The following is a 25,429-nucleotide window of genomic DNA, read 5'->3' on the forward strand; positions in this document are numbered from 1 at the left end:
TAATGGTACAACTCTTTTTGGATATTTGAAGAGTGACCTGATTAATATTAATGTCGATATTTGGGGAGTGCGTATAAAATCTAATCTAAAATTGGATATAATAAAAAAAAATTACACATTCTGTAATAAATATTTTTGACTTATTGAAGATTTTTATATAAATGGTGGAATTTTGAGGGGGAACGAATCCTAATAATTTGAGTAATATTTATATGGATAACTTTTTAAAATTGGCTTATACATAGTAAGTTGTTTTTCTAAGATGAATGCATATTGCAAAATATGAGGTTGAGGGACATCGAATGTAAAATTTATCGGACCTTTCTATTAAAAGAACATTATTACTTTATGTTTAGGGGAAAAAATCCTATTTATCTTCTAAGTTGTGCATCTATTTGTGTGTCTTTTGAGCATACTGTTATTACTTAAGTCTCCCTACAAATAGTTATTTAGTAACTCAAATACATCCTTTCGGTTAGGTCAAAGATCTCTCGGTTTCGCTTCATATATCTTTTTTCTTCTTCTGCTTTTTGAACTGCGGTTTCTGTTTGGCTGTTTCGTATGATATATTTTTCGAAGATTTTACATTGCTGATTTAGTATTTGGATCAGAAATGTGACACGCTGATATGAGAGAGAGAGAGAGAGAGAGAAAGAGAGCGAGAGAGAAGGCGAGAGACTACTGATTATAACAGAATGATCTCATAATGAAATCTTACATTGGAAAATACGAGATTGCAGAAAAAAAAGGTAGGGAGACAGAGATAATCAAGAAAGAAATAGAAACAGCAATTACGAAACAAAATAAACATGCATAGCTAGAAATTACGAAATAAAACGAAAAATTAGATTATTCTTCGATCATATTTAATCCGATACTTGGTTGAGCTTGAGATTTCTAATCCTGCAATGGAAAACAATAAAATAATAAGTACGTGAAGCCACTAAATTAGTGGTTTGTAAATAGATTCCAGTAATTAATTAAATACATGAAAAGAAAAAAACATAAAAAAATAAAATAAAAACGCTCGCTTCCTTTAGTTATTGTATATATCAAATAAGGATGTGTTTTCCAGGAACTAATAAGAGTAAACACGAATGTGTTTTTTAATATGAAATTCTGATTAGTTGCGAAGACAAGATGTCGCACACAAAGTGTTGACAATGTGTCCGACAACTTGCTTGAACACAGATTATGGATAAACAACAAACAGTGCAAAAACAAAGTACACACGATATGGTTACCCAGTTCCGTGAAACACACCTACGTCTGGGGGCACTCTGTCAGTGGAAAGTATTTCACTATCTTGTAGTCAATAGTACACGCAAGGTTTATATATGATTACAATCAACAAATCAATAAGACCTAGAGACTATTACCACCAGTGAACACCTAGTCAGGGACTCCCTCTGAATTTGAGCTCCGTGTCAATTCCACCCTTCGAGCAACCGCCTGGCTCGGATGACCTTCAGTCTTCAGCTGTTCGTGAACCTTCAATCACGCGAACACAAAACCCAACTCTCACAGACACTCTATCTTTGTGGAATAGTGTTTGAGAGAATACACCACGATCAACAAAACACAAAGCCTCCCAGTCCGCCGGTCTTGCACGTCTAAGAGCTCTAAGTGTTTTATCAAAAGCGTCGAAGCTGCTAAGGGGGAGCGCATGTCTTTTATAGCAGCTTCACAATCCTGAAAGTCAATCTCAGGTTTCCTTACCCAGCCTCAACCGAATATCACATAATCAAGTCACTAGCGAGGCAAATATCTTGCAATGAAGACAGCAGCGAGGCAAATATCTTGCAATGAAGTCAGCAGCGAGAATATCTCATAGTTAAGACACCAGCGAAGTAATATGTCAAAACTGGAAACTTGCCTGTAATAAAGTCTGCACACAGGAGGAAAGATGTCACACCAGAAGTAGAAGCATAACGACCAACATCTTTCCACACAACTTGCACTAAAAAATAAAGCCAACAAAAACGTAACAACAATCTCCCCATTTGGCTATTTTTTAGGCAAGCACTTCCCGGAACAGTTCTCATACAAGCGTCATGACAAGCGAGGAGAGTCAAAATAAATGACTTCATGACGCCTCTCCCCCTGATTGCCTCAAAATAATACCAAAGACAAGGATCGACCAACACAGAGGGAGGAACAAACAATGGCCTGAAAAGGATGAGAACTTGAACAGACATCATTACATAGACCATCAAAAGAAAGATGTTCAGGTTTTACACACCAACATAACATAGTTTGAAACATATGATAAACTGTAACGCAAGCCAAGCAGAAAGAATTCTGAAAAGAAGTTGTATAATACAGACCAGATTTTGAACATAAAGATAGAAAGATTTAAGCCGAAGCACCAACGTTACCAACGACATCCTGGTCACTGCCAAAGCCTTCTTCATCGTCTTCAGACTTGTCAGCATCCTCAGAGCCTTCAACAGCATCAGAAACATCAGACACAGTGCTTGGCAAGGCTGAGAAGCAGTAGCTGAACTAGGAGCAGTGAGATCTCGGACAAGAGCTTCGCACTTGGACTTCCTGTTGGAGAGAGTCTCGATAGTCCTTTTAAGAGTCTCAATCTCCTCAAGAAGTTCTTTCATCACATTCCTCTGAACTTCTTATGTCATTGTCCCCAAACGAAGTTTGCTCCCTGAGATGTCAGATGTCTCGACAGAAGGTCTGACAAGGTCTTGAGCATGTTTCCCCTCAAACAATGTGTGACTGAAGTTGAGAGAGGAGCACCAGGTCTTTTGCCCACCACATCTGTACTTCGCAAGATGTTCTTGTTTTGCTTGAGCAGGATGCCAGTGATGAGGGAAGGGAAACCAATTGGAAGCTTCACTGCAAAAGACTTGGCATGCTTTGCCAAGTGGTCAAGCACAAAATCACCAAAATCAAAGGAGGAACGGGTACCTATCTGGTAGATGAGGCGAGCCAGATCCGCCTTGATACTCGACCCATGTAAGGAGGGAGCCCAATTGGCGATGCCGATGCGATAGAGGATGGAGTATTTGGCAGTGAGATCAGCCGATGGCAACGTCCCCTTTGAAGGCCAGACCTTGGTTTTGTCACCCGTGATTTCTTGAGCGATGATGTCCAGAGAAGGAACTCTATCGGCAGTAATGATCTTCCCACGACCAAGGTACTCGTTGATGACATCAGGAGAGATCTCAAAACAATGTCCTCTGACGAAGACCTTTCTGAATTCAGCATCATCAAGAGCATCGAAGGACGAGGAGAGATTGACGATGAATTCCTTTACCAAAGCAGGATAGTAAACCCCAATGCTTGAGACAGTCCTAAGCATCTCAGCGTCGTGCAATAGCTCAATAACGGCATCTATCTTGAGAGCCTCAGCAGACAATTCCTTTTCAGGAAAAATGGCTCGATGATACACATACCTCCATTTGAGGACACCATCTTCCTTATGGAATGAGACATTGTCCATAGGAGCAGCATGGACATTCTTTGGGAGCATTTGCCCTCCCACCGATCTCTTGGTTCCCAACCCGAGAGAGATCACAGGTTCTTCTTCCTCAAGCTCATGGCCCTCGTCAGTAGGAGACATAGGAGTCTCAACAGGCTTCTTTACACGCTTCTTTATCATGCCCACCTTTTCTTTCTTCTTCTTCTTCTTTGCAGGGATGGGAGCAGCCTGAGCACTTTCTTCCAACAGTTTTCTCTTCTTCTTTCTCTTCTCTGACAGAAGAGTGGCGATACATACGTCGTCATCTTTCTGGACCTTCTCTTTCAGAGAATCAAGGATATCCTCCCTACCATCCTCAACAAGATCAGTTTTCTTCTCTTGCCTCTGAGAAGAAGATGTTGGAACATCTTTCCCGACATCTCCACTCAAACCCAGAATGCCGCCAATGACATCAACTGGAGGAGGCTCTTGTTCACCGAAGAGTGAATCCAACATATCACTGTCCCTAAAATTTTTATCATAGGGAAGATAGGTTTCAGGGTTACCTTGTACAACCTTGTGAGTGCTCTCAATGGGGGATACACCAGTGTGGATTTCTTCTTCAGGGGTTGTGTCTTCTTTTCTTCCTTCTTTAGAAGAACTACTGCTGGAGCTTACTTCTCCGGTAATGTCGGTGATCGAGAGAGTGACTTTCTTGAGTATTGCACTTCTAGCGGCGAAGTGAGAGATTCACAGGAGGAACTGATGACCCAGTGATTGCACCTCCGGCCTGACCATCGGCGCGTTCACTAGATCGTAATCCTCGTACCCTGACACCGTGGTTGTTGCTCTCTGGTCCAGGTTTTCTTGTCTTGACATCTTTCCCCTTCATTGTGGTTTTCTCTTTCCTATAAGGAATGGTTGTGTTCATCCCGCTTCTGGTACCAACCATTTTGAAGAGAATTTTAAGAAAACTGCCAAACAAATAACCGTTGAGAGGGGTGAAAGCGCAAATATGAGAAATAAAGCTCAAGATCAGCGAAGAAATACAGGAAATTTCAAAGTTCGAACGAGAGGTAACTTCCCTTTCTTTCTCGAGAATGGAAACGTCTGCATGTATGAGAAACTGGAAAGTATCAACACGACGTCGTGACATATAGTGGGCCTTGATCCATCTCAAGCCCAAGGAAATAACAAGTGGCATTTTAGCCCGGAAAAACAGTCGAATGGGCCAACCAGAAAAATGGGCCCATGTGAAAACTTTCACGAAATACATGCGAGCAAAGATCAGCGAGGTGTCAGCTTTGACAACACAGAGGATAAAACCAAAAATCCCTCCGGAACACAGTAATTGCTATTGTTCAATCACACACAATCCTAGAGAGGATCTGAGATTTTCAAACTGGTTAGCATCCAAAGCCTTAGTGAAAATACCTGCGAGCTGTTTTTCGGTGTGAATATATTCGAGTTTGATCTTTTTATCTTCCACAAGATCTCGAATGAAATGATGTCTGATATCAATATGCTTGGTCTTACTGTGTTGAACTGGATTCTTTGAGATGTTGATGGCACTGATATTGTCGCAGAATAATGTCATGACATCTTGTCTAACATCATATTCAGCAAGCATCTGTTTCATCCAGAGGAGCTGAGTACAACTGCTCCCTGCAGCAATGTATTCAGCCTCAGTTGTGGACAAGGAGACGCAGTTCTGCTTCTTGCTGAACCAAGAGATGAGATTGTTCCCAAGGTAGAAACATCCACCAGAGGTACTTCTTCTATCGACCGTGCTACCTGCCTAGTCAGCATTATAGTATCCCACAAGCGTAGAGGAGGTATCATAAGTATATAAGAGGCCAAAATTAGCAGATCATGAGATGTACCTTATGATTCGCTTGGCTTGAGCCAGATGGCTAGCTTTGGGATTAGCTTAATATCGAGCACACACACACACCTACATAGCATGCTATGTCAGGTCGACTGGCAGTGAGGTAGAGGAGACTACCAATGATACTCATGTAGAGGCTTTGATCAACAGATTCTCCATGTTCATCCTAGTAAGTTTATTGTGGGTAGCGGCGGGGGTCCGCTTGTGAGAAGATTTTTCCAACCCAAACTTCTTCACCAAGTTTTTAGCATACTTACTTTGGGAGATAAAGATACCATCACTCATTTGCTTGATCTGAAAGCCCAGAAAGTAATTAAGCTCACCACAAAATCTGTCACGACCCGCGAGCGTCGTCACCTCGCCCGCAAGCCGCGACTCGACGGAACCAACATCACGTAGCGAGAACATATCACATATGAATAATGTAATGTAAACAAAACATTTAAAGTAAATATATAATTTATTAAACATATAATAAACGAGATACAATATTATTAAAAGTGCGGAAACGTTTACAACAAAAGTGGTTATCAAAAATCTCGGGAAATTTTTCGTTTTTCGTTTAGAACTAGAAGTCGTACATCGACCCTTATACATACATATATATGTACATGAAAACTCCCGTCTTTACATATATACACGGGATATTATTTAAGGAAGAGTCGATATTATTCAAAATATTATATATAGAGGTCTACTTCCCGAGCCATAACCCATAGACCCTAAGGTCAAGAGATACTCGTCTCGTCTCGGTTATTGTGATCTCTGACGACGAGGAGAGCGAGGTGGATGACGATGACGAGGAGGATCCCGTTGAGGATTACCCTCTTCCTTGAGTATATGGTTAGGAATGTTGTAGACAACAGAGAAGGAAACCACAAAACCTGTCACGACCCGCGACCTCTCGTCGCCGGTTCACGAGCCGCGACGGTGGGTTACGTCACAAGTCACAACATCAATATAATACTATATCTCATATCAACAGAAACAGAATCAAATCAACATAATAATCATAATACTTATGTTAAACGTAATACGATATCATATAAGTATTATAAGTCGTTATATAAAAACCTGGGTAAATTTTTCGTTTTTCTCAATTCAAACTTTGAGTCTCACTATGACTCTAAATATTTACATAACCGCTCATGGGTTAACGTATAATTACAAGAGATAGTTTTAGGAGCGTAGTTTACGGAAGGGGTTCAACAAAATATAGTTATAACTATAGAAGAGGTTGATCCCGAGTGAGTCTCCACTAGCCCAAAGGTCAAGAGAAACACGTCCGGTCTTCGTCTTCAGTTCTGTTATTCACATCGCCGTCTTGCTCCTCTCTACATCACCAAGGGTCATAAACTATGAGTCGATTGACTCAGCAAGTGGGAGTCTAACTTAGAAAATAAAGCGACTAATGCCATGTGATAACATGTGACGTGCAAACAAGCACATAAGAATGCATGGATGCAAATCTAACAAGTTCTAGAGCATGACTGATGTGTGCACACTCTAACTAGTACTTGTCGTCTTTAAGGTTACACACATCCCCCGCTATAACCTTCAGAACGACAAGAGACCAGCCTTAGACTTCGAGCAGCAGTCGTCCGGTGGCCTAAGAGTTTTAATGTTAGTCTGGGATCCACTAATGGTACCACTTCATTCGACGTCGGCGCCACCCCCAGGCCCTCATAGCCTGTCAAGGTGAATTCTTCAGGTCTTCATAACCTGGCATCAAGATCGGGTGCGACTCTTGGTCGACTACCCGATAAATGAGTACTCAGCGCCATCCCCCAGGCCCTCATAGTTCGTCAGGGTTCATTTCCTTTTGGTACCATCGACACAATAATTCTTTAAGGTTCGGGTACTCTGCTGCACTCAGAGTACACACCTATGCTACCTACAGGAGAGTGACTCAGGATAAATCCTGAAAGAAATTTCATTTCCCTTTTATGCTCGTTAGTGTTTTAGGTTGAAGACTCGGGATATGACTCCCGGTACTTCTACCCTCGATTTGAATTCGAGAATTAAACACGGCTCTCCTGTCTCCCCCGTTCTAACGGGTCAATCACAAATCCTAAGGAATAATTATATCACATATCAGAGGCTGGGTTTCACAAATCTTACGTTTGAACTTATTGAGCGAACTCACGCTAAGTTTTCAAGAAAAGCGGCCGAAGCCATCTTTGAGATTATTCGATTTTAAAGCTTTTCCTATTCTTGTTACTAACAAGCAATAATGCACGTAAACAGGGTTATTCCCTTGGTATGTAGTTGACTTAAGTCTCCACACTTACCCGGAAAAGATCGTCTGAAAATTTGTTGACTTCCGGAGTTTCCTCGCTTTTCACGCTTCCCGAGACTCTACATGTCCTGAAGCGTCGAGAAACTAAAACCCAAAGTTGAAATCTCATCAGTCAATGATCCGAAAGGTGATGTCAAGCTTAAGGTTCGTTATCGGGATTCATTGCGAGTCGGTTCAGGGGTTCGAGAATTTAATTCACTTATTTCTCGGCTTTCGGAATTTAAACTTATTCAAGACTCGTACGAATTCGTACCAGACAATGAGTACGAAATAAAATTCAAATCATAACAACCCAACGTTTCCAAGACACATAAATAACTCAACGAGTCACGCCTCAAGTCTCGAATAACTCTCAAAACGATTCTACAAATTCAACCTAATACACAACTCACACAAAACGAGCCCAAAACATTCTCACGGCCAAAATAATCAACAAACACGGCCAAGCTAAAAAATTCCCGACAATTCCATCAAGAACTCAAAAATCAAACGTCCATAACAACTTCCGAGGCTCAGAATTTACTCCGGAAAACACTAAACAACAACACAACATTTCAGAAATCACAGCCAAAGAGATTCACACGGCCAAGACATGCCAAGAAAGAGATGTATGATTTTTGGTTAAGAAGTTAAGTTTCATGGGCATGTAATAACCGAGGATAGAGTATCTTTGAATCCTTCTAAGATTGAAACAATCTTGAAGTGGGACCACCAAGGAATGTTGGAAAGATTAGAAGATCCTTGGTTTGGCTGGATACTACATGAAGTTCATTAAAGACTTCTCACGGATAGCAGCGCCGATGACCCGACTCACAAAGAAGAATGTTCGGTTTGAGTTGGATCATCAGTGTGAGAATGCTTTCCAAACGTTGAAGGTTTGTTTAACCAGTGCACCAATCCTCACTATCCCGAAGATGGGCGAGCCATATGAGGTCTACTCAGATGCTTCTAAAGAAGGTCTGGGGCGCGTTTTGATGCAAAATGGGCACGTAGTTGCTTATGGTTCTCGTCAATTGAAGCCTCACGAGAAAAATTACCCAACTCACGATCTGGAATTAGCAGCCATCATCTATGCGTTGAAGATATGGAGATGCTACCTTTATGGGGTAAGATTTCAAATCTTTCCTGATCATAAGAGTTTGAAATATCTCTTTATTCAGCAAGATCTGAACTTGAGGCAACGTCGATGGATTGAGTACATGGAGGATTACGATTTCACTCTCGAGTATCACCCTGGCAAAGATAATGTTGTAGCTGATGCACTAAGCAGGAAAGATGCATGTGTTTTAGCATCGCTAGCATTGCTAGATTGGAAAAAGAGAAATGGTAATTGGGGATTACGATCTCAAGCTCTTCGAGAATCGTGATTCAGCGGTGATTTATAATCTGGTAGATCCACCATGCTTGGTCCAACAAGTTAAAGAGAATCAGCAGCAGGATAATCATCTCCTGAACGTTCTGACAAGATTGAAGAACGGTGAGACGCTAGAACATTGGAATGTTCGAGGGGATGGAAGCTTGTAATTTAAAAATCGTTTAGTTGTTCCACAAGTAAACGAGATCAAGAAAGCAGTTTTGGAAGAAGCTCATAAATCTCGTTATACCTTTTATCCTGAAGCCAATAAAATGTACCAGAATCTAAAGAAACAGTTCTGGTGGCGTAACCTGAAACGGGATGTCCTCGACTATATGAGGAGTTATCAATTTGTCTTAAAGTAAAAGCTGAGCGACAGAAGTCAGGAGGAATGTTACAACCGTTGCCCATACCTGAATGGAAATGGGAAGAGATAACCATGAATTTTCTCACAAATCTACCAAAGTCGCAGGAAGGCTTTGATACGATTTGGGTAATCGTAGATCGACTTACCAAGTCTGCACATTTCATCCCTATCAAAGTAACATACTCCAAGAGGAAACTAGCAGAAGTGTATCTAGAAAACGTGGTGAAGTATCACGGTGTTCCTTTGAGCATTACTTCAGACAGAGATACACGGTTCACTGCTCATTATTGGAGAAGTTTCCAGGAAGCCATGGGAACCATAGTGAATTTCAATACTGCTTTTCACCCTCAGACAGATGAGAAATCTAAGAGAGCTATTCAAATCCTAGAAAACATGTTGAGAGCGTGTGCTTTGGATTTTGGTAACAAATGGAAAGAAAATCTCTCGTTTGCTGAGTTCGCATACAATAACTGTTTTCAGTCCAACATAGGCATAGCCCCTTTGAAGCTCTATATGGAAGGCTGTGTAGATCTCTTGTGCGTTGGATTGAACCAAAATATCGCGTTCAGACAGGAGCTACGATCATTAAAGAAACTAATGAGAAGATAGCGATCATTCAGCAGTAATTGAAGACAGCTCAAAGTCGACAGAAGAGTTATGCTGATAAGAGACGAAGGCCGCTCGAATTTGAAGTAGGAGACTACGTACTTTTGAAAGTATCTCCACGTAAAGGTATTTCTCGTTTTGGAAAGAAAATGAAATTTTCTCCTCGATATGTAGGACCTTTTTCAGATTATGGCACACGTAGGTCTTGTAGCTTATCGACTTGCTCTACCGCCAGAGCTATCGTTTGTGCATGATGTTTTTCACATGTCAATGCTTCGGAAGAGCGAACCCGATCCTACAGCCATCGTTCAACTTGAAGATGTACCAATTCAAGAGGATGTCACTTATGATGAAGTGCCAACCCAGGTTGTCGATAGGAAAATGAAGAGTCTTCGTAACCGTGAGATTCTGTTGGTGAAGGTTTTGTGGACACATCATGGAAGCGAAGAAGCGACTTGGGAACTGGAAAGCGATATGATGGAAAAGTATCTGTACTTATTCCATGTGCCCAGTTAGATCTTAAATTTCGGGACGAAATTTCTCTAAGGAGGGGAGAGATGTAGCGACTCGAAATTTAAGCTTAATGTTATAAATTAAGTTAATCAAAGGACGAGAAAATTATGTAAATTCATTTTCTAAGAAGTATTTCCAGTATTTTTGGATTTGAAATATATTAAGGTAAGGAGAAATCTCGGAATAAAATAAAGGATTTATCGAGTTCGTTTCGTATAATAAATTATTTTCCGATGAGATATTCCGGAATTTAATTTAAGAAAGTAAGTTCTCAAGGACGAGAATTAATTCCGAGAAACCTTGAATATATTTGAGTTAATCGAGAACGAACGAGAAAATTCTCGGTTTGAATCATTTAATTAAAAGTCCGATCGGTTACGGATTTAATTATATAATTAGGCGATGAAGGATATAATCGTAACAATTTTCAGGACCTATTTGAAGAGAATTTATAAAGAAGGGCTGGGTTGTCATTCTCGAAGATATGTTTGATTGGTCTTATCTTTTGCCTTATTTTCCTCCGCTCATTTTATGCCACGTCAACATTCCACTTACCTTAAGAATCATCTTCTTCAATTGCTTTTCTCTCTCGGCCGACCAAAAGAACACCAAACCAGGGAAGAAAAAAAAAACAGAGAAGGAGAGAAAAAGTGAGCGTGAGAAAGAAAGAGAGACCGAGAGAGAAGAATGGAGAGATGGACCGAGTGTGAGAGCGAGAGGAGCGGCGACGAGAAACAACCCGTTGTGCACCGTCAGAGTTGTGCGCGCGTGAAGGTCGGCCAAAGGAAAAGCTTTGCCGCCGGAGGTTTCACGGATTGGGGGTTCTTGTGGTTTCTGGCCGAGTTGAGCGAGGAATAAGGAGACAGCGAGGAGATCAGAGCTCGCGCTCTCCGTGGATGCGCGCGCCTCGACGGAGCAGAGCACCACCGCCGCGAGCTCGCCGTGGTCGCCGCCCGAGAAAGAACCACCGGGAAAGAGAGAACACACACTGAGGAAGATTAATTTCCCGGAAACAAGGTAAAAGACTCGAACCCGGATTGAAATTTGAATTCTAGGGTTTGAAAATTGATTTGGGATTTTTGAATTTCTTGGATGATTTCGGGAAATTGATTGAGTTTTGATGTTTGATTGAGCTTGATCGTGATGTTGTTACTCGGATTCATGGATTGAAATTGGTTGATTGAATTTTTTTGGACGGTTTGGAATTTCTCTTGATTTTTTTTGGCCGAAATTGTGGAAATTAGGGCTTATGGATATGAATTTTGGGGATTTTTGTTTTGAACGAGGTTTGATGATTCTTGGTTTGAGATTGTGCTCGAAATTATGTTTAAGATGGTTTGTTTTTGGATTTTTGGACGTTTTGTTTAAATCTCTTGATTTTGGCCGTGTGAGTATTTGGTTTGGCCGTGTGTTACTGAATTGGGATTACTTAAGAGTTTAGTTTTATCTGGTTGTTGCTTGGCTGAGAACGCGTGTGATGTTGAGACTAAAAATTTGTTTATTTGGTTTGCGTGAGTTATATTTTGTCTAGAGTTTAGGCTCGTTTTAGGTGATTGCATAAGGCTCGGGGCAGCGAGGTCGGGATGGCGAAGGCACCGTCCGAGAAATAACGGAGTTATCGCGCGAGTGTCGACGAGGCGAGGCCGAGACCGGGTGGATAACGGCGTTTCGGTTTTGACTCGGAGATTCGCGGAGCGTCCGTTTTAAAAATTTAACGAGTTATCTCATTATTATTACATTGTAATTATAAAGTTTTAAGGTTTTAAGAATTGTTCCGAGCTAGTACGTTAGCACGTTTAATTTGTTTTAAAGTCCGCTTCGATGTAGATTGAAAAGAAAAAAAAAAGATTATACGTTATTGTTATTAAGCTCGTTTAAGGATGTTGAGAGAATTAAGACTCGATTCTGTTTTGGTGTTCGATTTTCCGATCATGCGAGCTAAATAATAATAATAAGTTTAATATCTCGGTTACTCGAGCGTCGCAATAAGAAGTTTAGTTACGTTCTTTGGAATTCGGAAAGGAAGAAACGATACGTGTTTTACTAGAGTTATTCTCAGTTTTCGTTATAGAAATGAGATTGGATTTGTTCAAAGGAGAACGAGCTTGCTTATTAGAATTATTTCTCGGTTTTGAGATTGATCGTGATTTTTTTCGTTCAAGTTTACACGTTCTCGTATCGTTTGAAGTTTTGTTCCGAGGATATGTCTTTGGGTTCTACGATTCTTTTAAATCGTACGTTTGAGTTTGAGTATTGTGGACTACTCATAGGATTCTGATTCAGGATCGGTTTGATTTACCGTGATAGGACTCAAGATTGAAAGTCGTTTAGAGGGTTCACGGAGTAAGTGAACGTCTGGAGTCTCGGTTTTAGTGAATGTTCAGGTTCACAGGACGAGCGAACGTCTCGTGGAAGAGCGACATAGACGCTTACTCTCGAGGTAGGTTATTATAACCCTTCTCTCCTGATTTTATGGTTTGGCCTCAAGTATATATTATTTTCGAAATGAAAATGTTTGTGAACGTGCCACGTAACCTAGAACCGTTTTTAGAAAATGTGACGGAACTTCAATTCGGTATATCCGATAATGAAGTTGAGAATATTTTCGATACTATACATATATCCCGTGTTTACGAAAGAAAATGTTTCGTATATCCTGGACAAGCCGGTTTCACACACACATGTTTACGGTGCGGAGAGTGCACTTTGCTCTGATCAGAGGACTACCACGGGTTAAGTTGGCAGGCGGCTCAGGAGATAGTACACGTTTTAGAAGTATCTAGGGACACATTTAAATTTCTGTCATTTATATTTCTGCAATTTACATTTCTGCAAGGTATACTTGTACGTGTATGGTGATTTACACGTGACAAGAGTAGTATTATTATAAAGCTAAGTATTATTTTCAAAAATCTTTTTAAAAATCAAACCATTACTATAGCACCTACTGAGCCTCAGGCTCACCCATATTTCCTCAAATTTTTCTTATAATCAGGATGTAAGAAGGAGAAGGGTTAGGAAGACCTCGGGATTAAGTGTGGTCGAGAGTTTGAAGGTTTTCGTTGGATAGACTATCAAGTGTCGAAGGTTTATTTTATTTGCGTTTTCTTTCTTTTATCTTTGGACTTGTAAAGTAAATAACTGAGTATGCACCGTGGGGTAGTTTTGTAAAGTTTATTAGTTTATTTTTATATTCAATAATCACACCCCATTTCCTCGGGGCGTGACACCTACCATACTCATTTCGAATTCAGACTGCATTTGTCGAACAAAAAGTTCCACCATCTTGTTCGACATTCCTCCAAAGACGATATCATCAACATAGATTTGAGCTATCATGAGGTTGCCATCTTCTTTCTTTATGAACAGTGTTTTACCAATCCCACCTCTGGTATAACTATTCTGTATAAGGAACTGAGTTAGTCTTTCATACCATGCCCGAGGAGCCTGCTTAAGGTCGTAAAGAGCTTTTTTGAGTTTGTAGACATGTTGTGGTGAGCTGGGATCTACAAAGCCTTTAGGTTGGGCCACATAGACTTCCTCATTCAAGTAGCCATTGAGGAAAGCACTTTTAACATCCATCTGGAAAAGTTTGAAGTGCAAATGACAGGAGATGCCGAGCAAGAGTCTGATGGCTTCAAGTCTCGCAACAGGGGCAAAGGTTTCATCAAAGTCTACGCCTTCCACCTGTGTATAACCCTGCGCCACAAGTCTAGCTTTGTTTCGAGTTATATTGCCATGCTCATCAGATTTATTTTTAAAAATCCACTTAGTTCCAATGACATTCACATTGTCAGGTTTAGGAACTAGCTCCCAGACTTCATTTCTTTCAAACTGAACAAGTTCCTCTTGCATAGCATTAACCCAGTATTCATCATCAATAGCCTCATTTACATTCTTAGGTTCAACTTTAGAGACAAAACAGAGATTATCAATCATCTCCCGATAGTTTACAGGAGGTTTTGGGCGAGTCCTCACTCCTTCACTGATTTCGCCAATCACCTCATGAGCAGGATGATTTTTTATGAATTCTTCTGGAATGAATTCTTTGTTCAGTCACAGGAAGAGACCCTTCATCCGGAACAATGTCGCTCACTTTGTCATCAGCATCCGTCCTGACATTAGGGCTTCCAGAAGAGATGTCGTCCAAAGAGTTCTAAGCATCTGTCCTGACATTTGTGTTACTAGGAAAAACTTCATCTTCATCATTAGTACTGTTAGTAACATCATGATCATCATTTACCACCACATTTATGGATTCCATCATTGCCTTAGTGCGTTTGTTAAAGACACGATAGGCCCGACTATTTCTAGAGTACCCAATAAATATATCTTCATCACTTTTAGGATCAAATTTTCGTCGAGGATCCCTGGACGAATAGTAACTCTATTATGAATATGGCAAGCAGTATTGAGAGCTTCAGCCCAAAAGTGTGCTGGAATGTCTTTGGCCAACATCATCACTCTGGCCATTTCTTGAAGGGTTCGATTTTTTCTTTCAACAATTCCATTTTGTTGTGGTGTGATGGGAGCAGAGAATTCATGGGCTATTCCTTCTGCAGTACAAAACTTAGCAAAGCTCATATTCTCAAATTCCCTCCCATGATCACTCCGTATTCTGATCACTTTGCCTATGCTTTCTCCTTTTTCTCTCTGAACCTTCTTGCATAAGGCTTCAAAAACAACAAAAGTGTCAGATTTCTCACGAATAAAATCAACCCAAGTATACCTGGAGTAGTCATCCACACACATAAACACGTATCTCTTCCCTCCAAGACTCTCGACCTACATTGGTCCCATCAGATCCATGTGGAGAAGTTCCAGAACACGAGATGTGGTAAGATGATGCACCATCTTGTGAGACTTCTTGACCTGTTTCCCAATCTGGCATTCACCACATATTCTTCCTTCAACAATCTTTAGATTGGGGACACCGATAATGGCTTTCTCAGAAACAATTTTCTGCATACTCCTGAGATTCAAGTGACCAAGCTTTTGATGCCACAGCTTGGTTTCGTCAACCTTGGTCATGAGACAGTTGTTGGTCAGAGTGTTTGGAACGGGAGACCACATGTAGCAGTTGTCACGAGATCTGGTTCCTCGCATAAGCTCATCTTGTTCCTCATTTACCACCACACACTTATCACGAGTAAAATTGACACGTAAATTCAAATCACAAAGCTGACTAATACTGATAAGATTAGCAGTAAGACCTTCTACCAGTAAGGCCTCAGCCAAGCAAGACATATCAGGATAGTTTAGCTGACCTTTACCCACAATTTTGGCTTTCACTCCATCTCCGAAGGTAACATGACAGTTAGAGAAAGGTTTCACGTTGGTCAGGAAGGCTTGATCACCTGTCATGTGGCGAGAGCAACCACTATCGAAGTACCAGTCACTACCAGTGGACGCACTCAGAGATGTGTAATCAATATTGGCATGGTAGGACGTGTCTTTTACTCTCCATTCCAAACGAGTAAAAGGTTGTCGGCGAGGAAGAGTATTTCTGTGAACGAACTTCTGCTGATGGACATTTCTCCCGTATAACCGATAGCAAAAAGGTCGAATATGGTCCCTTCTACCACAATAATGGCAGACCCAACGAGGTCTGTTGACAAGAGACCGGGTTGGTCCAGAAGGATGTCGCTGATGAAGATCTTGAAACTTGTCATTACCAGATGGTTGAGGCATGTTTCGCGACATCTGGCTAGCATGCTTTTGGGGAACAAAAGTAGTGTGGGATGATGAAGCACCATGAGTATATCCAAGCCCCTTCATGTTCTTTGCAGGTTTACCAATGGTGATGATTTTGTCAAGGCTGTCGGTGCCGGAGTTCAGCATCCTGACAGATTTAGTCATCTGATCGAGCTCTCCATTTAGCCGACTGACTTCTCTTTTCAGATCCACAATGGTTTCTAGGAGTCTTGCCTTGTCTTTAGTCAGGGTGAGAATAAGAGGTATTCTGTTTGTCGAGAATCTGGGACTCCTCAATCCATTTGGTGTGCAAAGTATTGTATGCATCATTCATGGCATCGTCAGATAGTTCCTCATCTAGACCATATTTCTGAGAGCATTCACCAATCTCATTAGTAGATTCATGAGTATGGATATAAGCAGTAAAGGCCACAAAGTTACTTATATGGTATGTGTCGCTATTCTCATCTTCTTCATCCGATAGAGGGGCGTTGTACCCCTTTTTCTGTTTCTTGATGAAGTTGGGACACTCCTTCTGAATATGTCCGAAACCTTCACATTCATGACATTGAATACCTTTCCCCTTTCCGGAGCGTTCACCACATTTACTGTTCATGTGAGGGTTAGCATTCTTCTGGAATCTTTGTTGAAAATTGTCCTTAACATCTTGAGAGACATTTTTCCCATTCATCTGATTGAGTCTCTTCATAACCCTGCTATAATTTTTTGCAAGCATAGCTATAGTATCGTCAATGTCATTGTCAGAATCCGAGTATATACCTGATCCCTTTGTTCATGAATAGAGCTTTTGAGGGCCATCCCTTTGTGTTTCTTCTCTATCTTGGGCAGAGAAAGCTCAAATGTCATAAGAGATCCCATGAGTTCATCAAACTTGAGAGTTTTAAGGTCATGGACTTCTTCAATGACCGTGATCTTCATTTTGAATCTTGGACTTAAAGCCCTCAGAGTTTTCCGAACAAGATCTTCGTCGGTCATGGGTTTCCCGAGCGAATATGATTCGTTAGCAAGGTCTCGGATTCGAACATTGAACTCAGCAACTGATTCATCTTCGAGCATAGTGAGAGCTTCGAAGTTTGTTGTGAGATACTGCAGCTTCTGCTCCCGCACTTTCGTGGTTCCCTCATAGGCAACAGCAAGAATTTCCCAGGCTTCTTTGGCACTTGTGCAGGTATTTATAAGCCTGAAAACATTTTTATCAACCCCGTTAAAAATGGCATTGAGTGCACGAGAGTTACCCAGAGCTGCCTCATCTTCAGTAGGGGTCCAGTCCTTCTCGGGTTTTGGACCTGCCGGGGCTCCCTTGTCATCAACAGTAACTGGGGCTTGCCACCCGTGTATCACAGCCTTCCAAGTTCTGCTGTCAAGGGATTTCATGAAGGCGCTCATGCGGGCTTTCCAGTAACCATAGTTGGTTCCATCAAGTACTGGAGGGCGATTGACCGAGCCTCCCTCTCTGGAACTATCCATATCTGGTAATCAGAAAAAAAAAAATCCAGGAAACCACCAAAAGATCTAGGTGCCTGCTCTGATACCAATTGAAATTCTGATTAGTTGCGAAGACAAGATGTCGCACACAAAGTGTTGACAATGTGTCCGACAACTTTCTTGAACACAGATTATGGATAAACGACAAACAGTGCAAAAACAAAGTATACACGATATGGTTACCCAGTTCGGTGAAACACACCTACGTCTGGGGGCACTCTGCCAGTGGAAAGGATTTCACTATCTTGTAGTCAATAGTACACGCAAGGTTTATATATGATTACAATCAACAAATCAATAAAACCTAGAGACTATTACCACCAGTGAACACCTAGTCAGGGACTCCCCCTGAATTTGAGTTCCGTCTCAATTCCACCCTTCGAGCAACCGCCTGGCTCGGATGACCTTCAGTCTTCAGCTGTTCGTGAACCTTCAATCACGCGAACACAAAACCCAACTCTCACAGACACTCTATCTTTGTGGAATAGTGTTTGAGAGAATACACCGCGATCAACAAAACACAAAGCCTCCCAATCTGCCGGTCTTGCACATCTAAGAGCTCTAAGTGTTTTATCAAAAGCGTCGAAGCTGCTAAGGGGGAGCGCATGTCTTTTATAGCAGCTTCACAATCCTGGAAGTGAATCTCGGGTTTCCTTACCCAGCCTCAACCGAATATCACATAATCAAGTCACCAGCGAGGCAAATATCTTGCAATGAAGACAGCAGCGAGGCAAATATCTTGCAATGAAGTCAGCAGCGAGAATATCTCATAGTTAAGACACCAGCGAAGTAATCTGTCAAAACTGAAAACTTGCATGTAATAAAGTCTGCACACAGGAGGAAAGATGTCACACCAGAAGTAGAAGCATAACGACCAACATCTTTCCACACAACTTGCACTAAAAAATAAAGCCAACAAAAACGTAACAACAATCTCCCCCTTTGGCTATTTTTTAGGCAAGCACTTCCAGGAACAGTTCTCATACACGAATGTGTTTTCCAGGAACTAATAAGAGTAAACACGAATGTGTTTTTGAATAGATTTTTAAATTTATTTTTAGGAAGTCTCTTTCTTTTTGTTAACAGATTCTTAACGGTATAAAAGTGAGAAGCCAGTGCTGATTGAGCCATTAGTAAGCTTTAGATTTGGGAAGCACTATCGTGGGACAAAACTCTAGGCTTGTTATGTAGACGAGAAAAAGTAGTTGTAAATGGTTTGAGTAGAAAAAAAAAAGATAACTCTTATATTTGACTACCATGCATGGTATACCTCTTTTTACCACCCATCGACGGTCTTGTACTTTGGGAGCGGAATTTGTTTGGACTCGATAAGCTTAATATCTTCGACGACGAGCTCATAGTGCACCTTAACCTCATCGACAGTTTCCCGCCAACGGCTCTTGCAACCTTGACCCAACGGTCAGGGGTTTCCTTGTCGAACAAGGCAAGAGCATGCTCGAAGGCCTTGTTTTGCTTGTCGGTCCATGACGGCATTGTGGAGGAAGCCATATGTGTTTTGAGCTTGTGAGAGATGGGAAGAAGATAATAAGAACTGGAATAGTGAAAAGGAAAAAAGAGTTTCAACGAGGATATTAGAACTTTGTCTAAGTGTGAGTGATGGTGTGAATGAAAAATAAAAGAATGCAAGGCTTGCTTTTTATCAGGGGAAAAGAGTGAGGGGTGAGGTGGGATGTGGCTAGTTGTCACGGATGTGCCTTGTTAAATTTTTATGACATTTGAAAAAATAAAATGGCGGCAAAAATGCTCAAAGTTTGCTATAATCAATATTTATACTCATTTTTTGTCTTGGGCAAAAATACCCGATGTTAATTTAGTTACGTATAAATACTTTTGCCATTAAAATTTATGTTTGAACTTAACAGTGCAAGTAGTTACGGCGTTACTAAATAGTAACATGTGATATTTTTGCAAAAAAAAAATGAGTATATAAGTAGTGTTTTGTTAAAATATTTAATATTTTTGTCACTATTATTAGTTATTTGTCTCCTTAGGAACCACATTTCACTTGGGTGTTTATGAATTGAAAGGGGAAAATGGGATATTTTATCTCTTTATTTTATTTTTTATTATTAGCATGGAAGCACGTACGTATAGTTAAGGACTAAGAAACATTGTCTTGATCATTTTTCCATACTTGCAAAATCAAATCGGAAATAGTATAAGCATGTTCACGTTTTAGCATGCTTCCATTTTTTTTCTTTCTATTTTTTTTACTGTTATTTGGACTTTTCTTTCATTGTGAACTATACCAGTTTATTTCTATCTAAAGAAACAAAACTACGTTTTGCCATATTAATTGTATATGATTATCTGTTGATGCAAACAAAAAAAATTAAAATTTAAAATGATAAATAATCAGGTAGTAAAAACATGAATGTAAAAATGGAATAAAAATAATACTTCATTGATATTGATCAAGAAAGGAATGATATATGAGAGGTTGAGCACATCTCAACTAGGTTGGTACCCACTCAACTCTCAACATTTAACATTCAGTTTGTATTTACAATTACAATCATATATCCAATGGAATGGAAACAAACAACACCAAAAAATCTTTTGAACCATATATCAAAATATTACTTCCTTCTTCAAAGTAACAATACATGATATGATAATATAATAATATTTTGAACCAAATACATAATAAGACAATACGATAAAATTAACCGTCCTATTAATGGAATATAAATTATACCTTTATAAATCACATAATCAAATCAAGTTGTAGTAGCAATAGGAGTTGATATATGAGAAGTTTTTTCTTAATATATATTTATTTTTAATTAAAAAAATCGGTTAAATAACCGATATCCAGATTTTCCCAAAATCAAATCCGATATCCGGTCCAGTTTTGTAAACCAAATCGGTTATCCGAATCCGAATTTCGGTTAGCTGACGCGGCTCCAAATTTCGGTTTTGATTCGGTTTGGATATCGGTTCTATCCTCAGTTATTATTATTATTATTATTATTATTATTATTATTATTATTATTATTATTATTATTATTATTATTATTATTATTATTATTATTATTATTATTATTTAATGGAATAATAATGATATTATCTATTATTATTAATTAAGGTTCCGGCGATTATCAGACCATGTCTCTTCTATTTGACCTAATTTATCGCAAGGTTTCTTTCTCATTTGATCTTCTTTGGACTAGATTTCGCTGGTATAGATTATCAGTTACATTCTCAAGATTTTTTTCCTTCGTATTTGAGCCAGAATAATAGGGAGATTATTGATTAAAAATCTCTTTCGAGTTCTCTATTTTTCTCCATAAAAAGAAACCCCAATTTCTTTTTAACAGAAACCCTTAATTTGAAAAATTCTCACTCATGAGATGATTGATGATCGTGGAAGATCGAATTAGTGGGTCAAAATGGAATCATCAACTCAGACGCCACACCGTTGGGATCAACCCCTCAGAGCACACCGGCCTTTCGAAATCGGCCAAGGCTTGAGATCGAACGCAAATATTGTATGTCGTTTAAGAATAATCAGGTAAATTTATTTTTTCTTTCACTCCGATCGGATTTAGTTTCCACTTGCCAAGCCAATGATTCCATGACCTTCACTTCTTCTGTTCATTCAGGAAAGTTTCCTCAAAGAGGTGTGACTATGCCTTTAAGATTTCCTCGAAGAAACACAGCGGAGATTTCAAGAAACCGGCCCAGCCACGGACCGGTCGAAAGATCCACAGAGAAAACGAGGCCTCGAAGCTTCCTCTCGAAGTGATCGGCGAGCACATTCTGGTTAGGCTTCCGATAAAGTCCATGCGGAGGTGTAAGTCTGTGTCGAAGAAGTGGCGATCGCTGATCGAAGACTGCCGGTTCGTTGAGAAGCAGATGAGCCGAGCCGAGCCTGGTTCGATCTCGACCCGATCTCCGGCGACGCACAGCTCGTCTGCGAGTATCAGGTCATGGCCGGCGATTTCGTCCTCGAGCAAGGGTTCCAAGTCCTCACAATCGAGAAAGACAAGCAATGGAGGAGAATTACGAATCGGAGCCAATTTGATATCACTTTGGGTAACTTGATAATAATAATAATAATAATAATAATAATAATAATAATAATAATAATAATAACTGAGGGTAACTTGATAATTAAACATGTTTTAAATCACATTTGATATCCACGTCACCAAAATTTTAACAGCGTTAGAATAAATTTGACGGAAGGGGCAACGCCGCAGCAAAACAAAAGTTCAAGACAGTTTTTGTGGAAATTTCGAGTTCAGGGGCACTTCGTTACCGACCCTTGAATTCAGGGGGTATTCTTGTAATTTATCCATATATTTATTTTTAATTAAAAAAATCGGTTAAATAACCGATATCCAGATTTTTCCAAAATCAAATCCGATATCCGGTCCAATTTTGTAAACCGGATCAGTTATCCGAATCCGAATTTCGGTTAGCCGACGAGGCTCCAAATTTCGGTTTCGGTTCGGTTTGGATATCGGTTTTATCCGATTTTCGGTTCGGTTTTGTACAGCCCTACAAAAAATCATTCATTTTGAATTTTTTTATTGGTATATTATTAGCTAGTTAGGTTTATCTAAAAATTAGAGATAGTCCAAATAAAAAAAATGAAATAAAAAAGGCAAATATTAGATGTAAATAGATTTACATATTGAGGTATGCAATTTATATGTAGTATAGCTGTATAAAAAAATTGGTAAATAGATAAGAATTTTTTTTATTATTATGTAAACTTAAAACAATTGTTATTTTGTTAAATAATTAGTTTTATATGATTATTTTTTTTAAATAAATTATTTTATATTGAAAAATAAAATTCATTTTTAATCATGTAACTCAAAGTTAATCATAGACTTCATCGAGATATATTCAAAACAAATGAGTTTATTTTTATATAAAAAAAAAAGTAAATTATAAAATATTGAGCTGCTATATTGACTTTATTCTAGGTTTCAACACTTAAAAATATACACAACGAACTCGATACATCCAACAAAATAAAACTAAACTCATTTTTTTTATGGTGTAAAGGAATAGATATTTCTTTCCTTAAATCGTATTTCTTTAAAAAAAAATATTAGACAAAATAATCGTTATAAATTGATTGCATATTTATATTTAAATTATTCATAATAAATTTAATTTGTATCGACACTTTTGAATTTTTTATTAAATTTATGTACCTAGAACCAAGGATTTAAAAGCCGACGAATTTCCAAGAATTTCGCCCGAAAATTCGTTTCCGGCGAGTCAACGGCCGTCGAAAGGGTAATATGTCGTTACGTCGTCGTTTTCGGTTTTTGTCGTTTTCGCCGATTTTCGTCGTTTGTCGTTTTTACTGCCGTTTTTTTTTTTGTTATATACAATGTATCAAGTCTTACAACAAAATATTATTACATATTTTATTCTTCAAAAATTTTGTGAAGATTCTATTTCATTTGAAAATATTACATACAAAATATTATATAAAAAATATTACATACAAAATAGCTCAAATTTATAAAATATTATACATTAATAACACAAATTTATAAAATATTATATATATACAATTTTCTATTAAAAAAGATTATATACATAATGTATTTTATTTATATATGTTTAAAAATTTAAAAATATATGTATGTATTACATGTGTATATTTTAAATATATTTTGCCACATTTTTTCCGTTCGGTTTTTTATCGGGTTGTCGTTTTTCCATGAAAAGTGGCATTTGAAAACTGCAAATTGAATACCCTTTTCCACATTTTTTCCGTTCGGTTTTCCATCGACTCGTCGATTTTCCGTAAATCAAGAAGCTCGGAACGGTAACGAAAATGACATTTTTTTCCTTCCCTAGAACTACTAATTTTTCAATGAACTATTATTAATTTTAACAAAGGTAGGATCTCGCTATCTAAAAATGTGGTTTCTTGGGTTACTCAGCCAACTACTTTATTTAATTATTTTTTTTTGTATTTTATGTCAGTGATTTAAAAAGTATTTTATGTTCAGTCTTCAGACAAACCGTCAAAATAACATAGGTGGAGCTAACAATGAAAGAAGAGGAATTGCCATAACTACCACCAACTCAATAACAATTTCCAATAATTCACCAAACAATAATTTTGGCCAAATATACCACTTGCCTCTATGTGTAAAACCCTAAATACCCTTAAAAAATTATTCTTTACATTTTATCATTTAATTCTTTCTCTCTCTCTCTCTCTCCCTAACGTTTGATACATTTCCAAAATCTCATCACTCAAACCCACCCAAAATCAAAACCATTCTTCTTCTTTGAACCACGATCAAAATCCTTGCCCAAACATTTCAGCGAACGAAACTCTTTTTCTTCTCCACGAATCTCTTCTCCTTCTCCACGAATCTCTTCTCCTTGCCCGGATTCTACTTGGTTAGTTTCAGCGAATCTCTTTGCCAAATACTCTACTTGGTTAGTTTTAATGTTTTTTCTTAACATTTATTTCGTTTTTGTGTATGTTTATTCTAGGTATGTTTAAATTTGGGGCAAAAATAAGGTTTTCGTGATTCTGGGTAATTTTTGAAGTTGTTCAGCGAAGGTCGTAAGTTTGTCAGACGTCAACAGTTGACATCATTTGTTGACATCTTATGTCAACAGTTGACATCAATTGTTGACATCTTATGTCAACAGTTGATGTCATCTGTTGACATATATGGCTGATGTATAATGTCAACAGTTGACATCTGATGTCAACAATTACTAACTTTGGATTTCTTCTTGATTTGTACGCAGTGATGGTAGAAATTTATTGAGGACGTCACTGTAATGGAGAGTTTGCTGATGTTTGGATTGTTGAAGAAGAAAGATGAGGAAAGGCGTTGGTACAAGCCACTAGAAGATAAATTGTCATAGGGATGAAATTTCACAGAAGTTGAAATCAAATTGAAGACATTTTACTAAGAACTCTGGACCGAAGAAGAATGGCTTGGCGATCAGGTACGACAGTCAATTCTACTGTTGTTTTTTTAATGGTTTTGACGTCAATTGATGACATTGATGTCAACAGTTTACGTCAATTGTTGACATTGATGTCAACAGTTGACGTCAATTGACATCGGTGTCAACAATTGTTGACGCCAATTGTTGACATTAACGTCAATTGTTAACATTGATGTCAACAGTTGATGTCAATTGTTGACATTGATGTCAACAGATGACGTTAATTGTTGACATCAACTGTTGACATCAATGTCAACAATTGACGTCAATGTCAACTGTTGACGTCAATGTCAATTGTTGACGTCAATTGTTGACATCTATGACATATGTGATTTTTGAGCTCTCTGCAAGATGTCAAACAAGAGGAGATGTACATGCACCGGCAAAAGTTCACGATCGACTTATACCGGCACGGGGCAGTGAAGTTAGCGACCCATGTTGGATCGGACATGGAGATTTATGACAGTTAGGAAACAATGTAAACAATAGATAGCAATGTGTTTCACGTACTACTTTTATCTTAATCTTTTGGTATGCTTTTGATAGCAATGTTGTTCTCGTACTACTCGTATCTTATTCTTTTGGTATGCTTTTGATAGCATGTTTAATGAATATCAACAATATATCAATTATCAATTTGTAGTTGTTTTTAATGGTTTTGACGTCAATTGTTGACATCAATGTCAACAGTTGACGTCAACTGTTGACATCTGTGATTTACGAGCTCTCTGTTTTATTGACATTGATGTCAACAATTGACGTCAATTGTTGACATTGATATCAACAGTTGACGTCAATTGTTGACATTA

General features: G+C 38.9%; 1 protein-coding gene and 1 pseudogene across 1 annotated transcript; one reads left to right on the forward strand and one right to left on the reverse strand.

Annotated features, from left to right (window-relative positions):
• Positions 1-10,121: 10,121 nt before the first annotated feature.
• On the forward strand, positions 10,122-10,448 carry LOC149387756 (uncharacterized). The gene has a single exon (XM_089622244.1). The coding sequence runs from the start codon at positions 10,122-10,124 to the stop codon at positions 10,446-10,448; it is 327 nt and encodes a 108-aa protein (XP_089478370.1).
• Positions 10,449-18,921: 8,473 nt separating this feature from the next.
• Positions 18,922-19,154, reverse strand: LOC149387757 (protein RADIALIS-like 5 pseudogene; annotated as a pseudogene).
• Between the last annotated feature and the right edge of the window lie 6,275 nt (positions 19,155-25,429).

This window comes from Urtica dioica, chromosome 8 (genome assembly GCF_054948205.1).
Source record: "Urtica dioica subsp. dioica isolate 48M chromosome 8, U.dioica_male_clone48M_v1_H2, whole genome shotgun sequence".
Taxonomy (NCBI): Eukaryota; Viridiplantae; Streptophyta; class Magnoliopsida; order Rosales; family Urticaceae; genus Urtica; species Urtica dioica.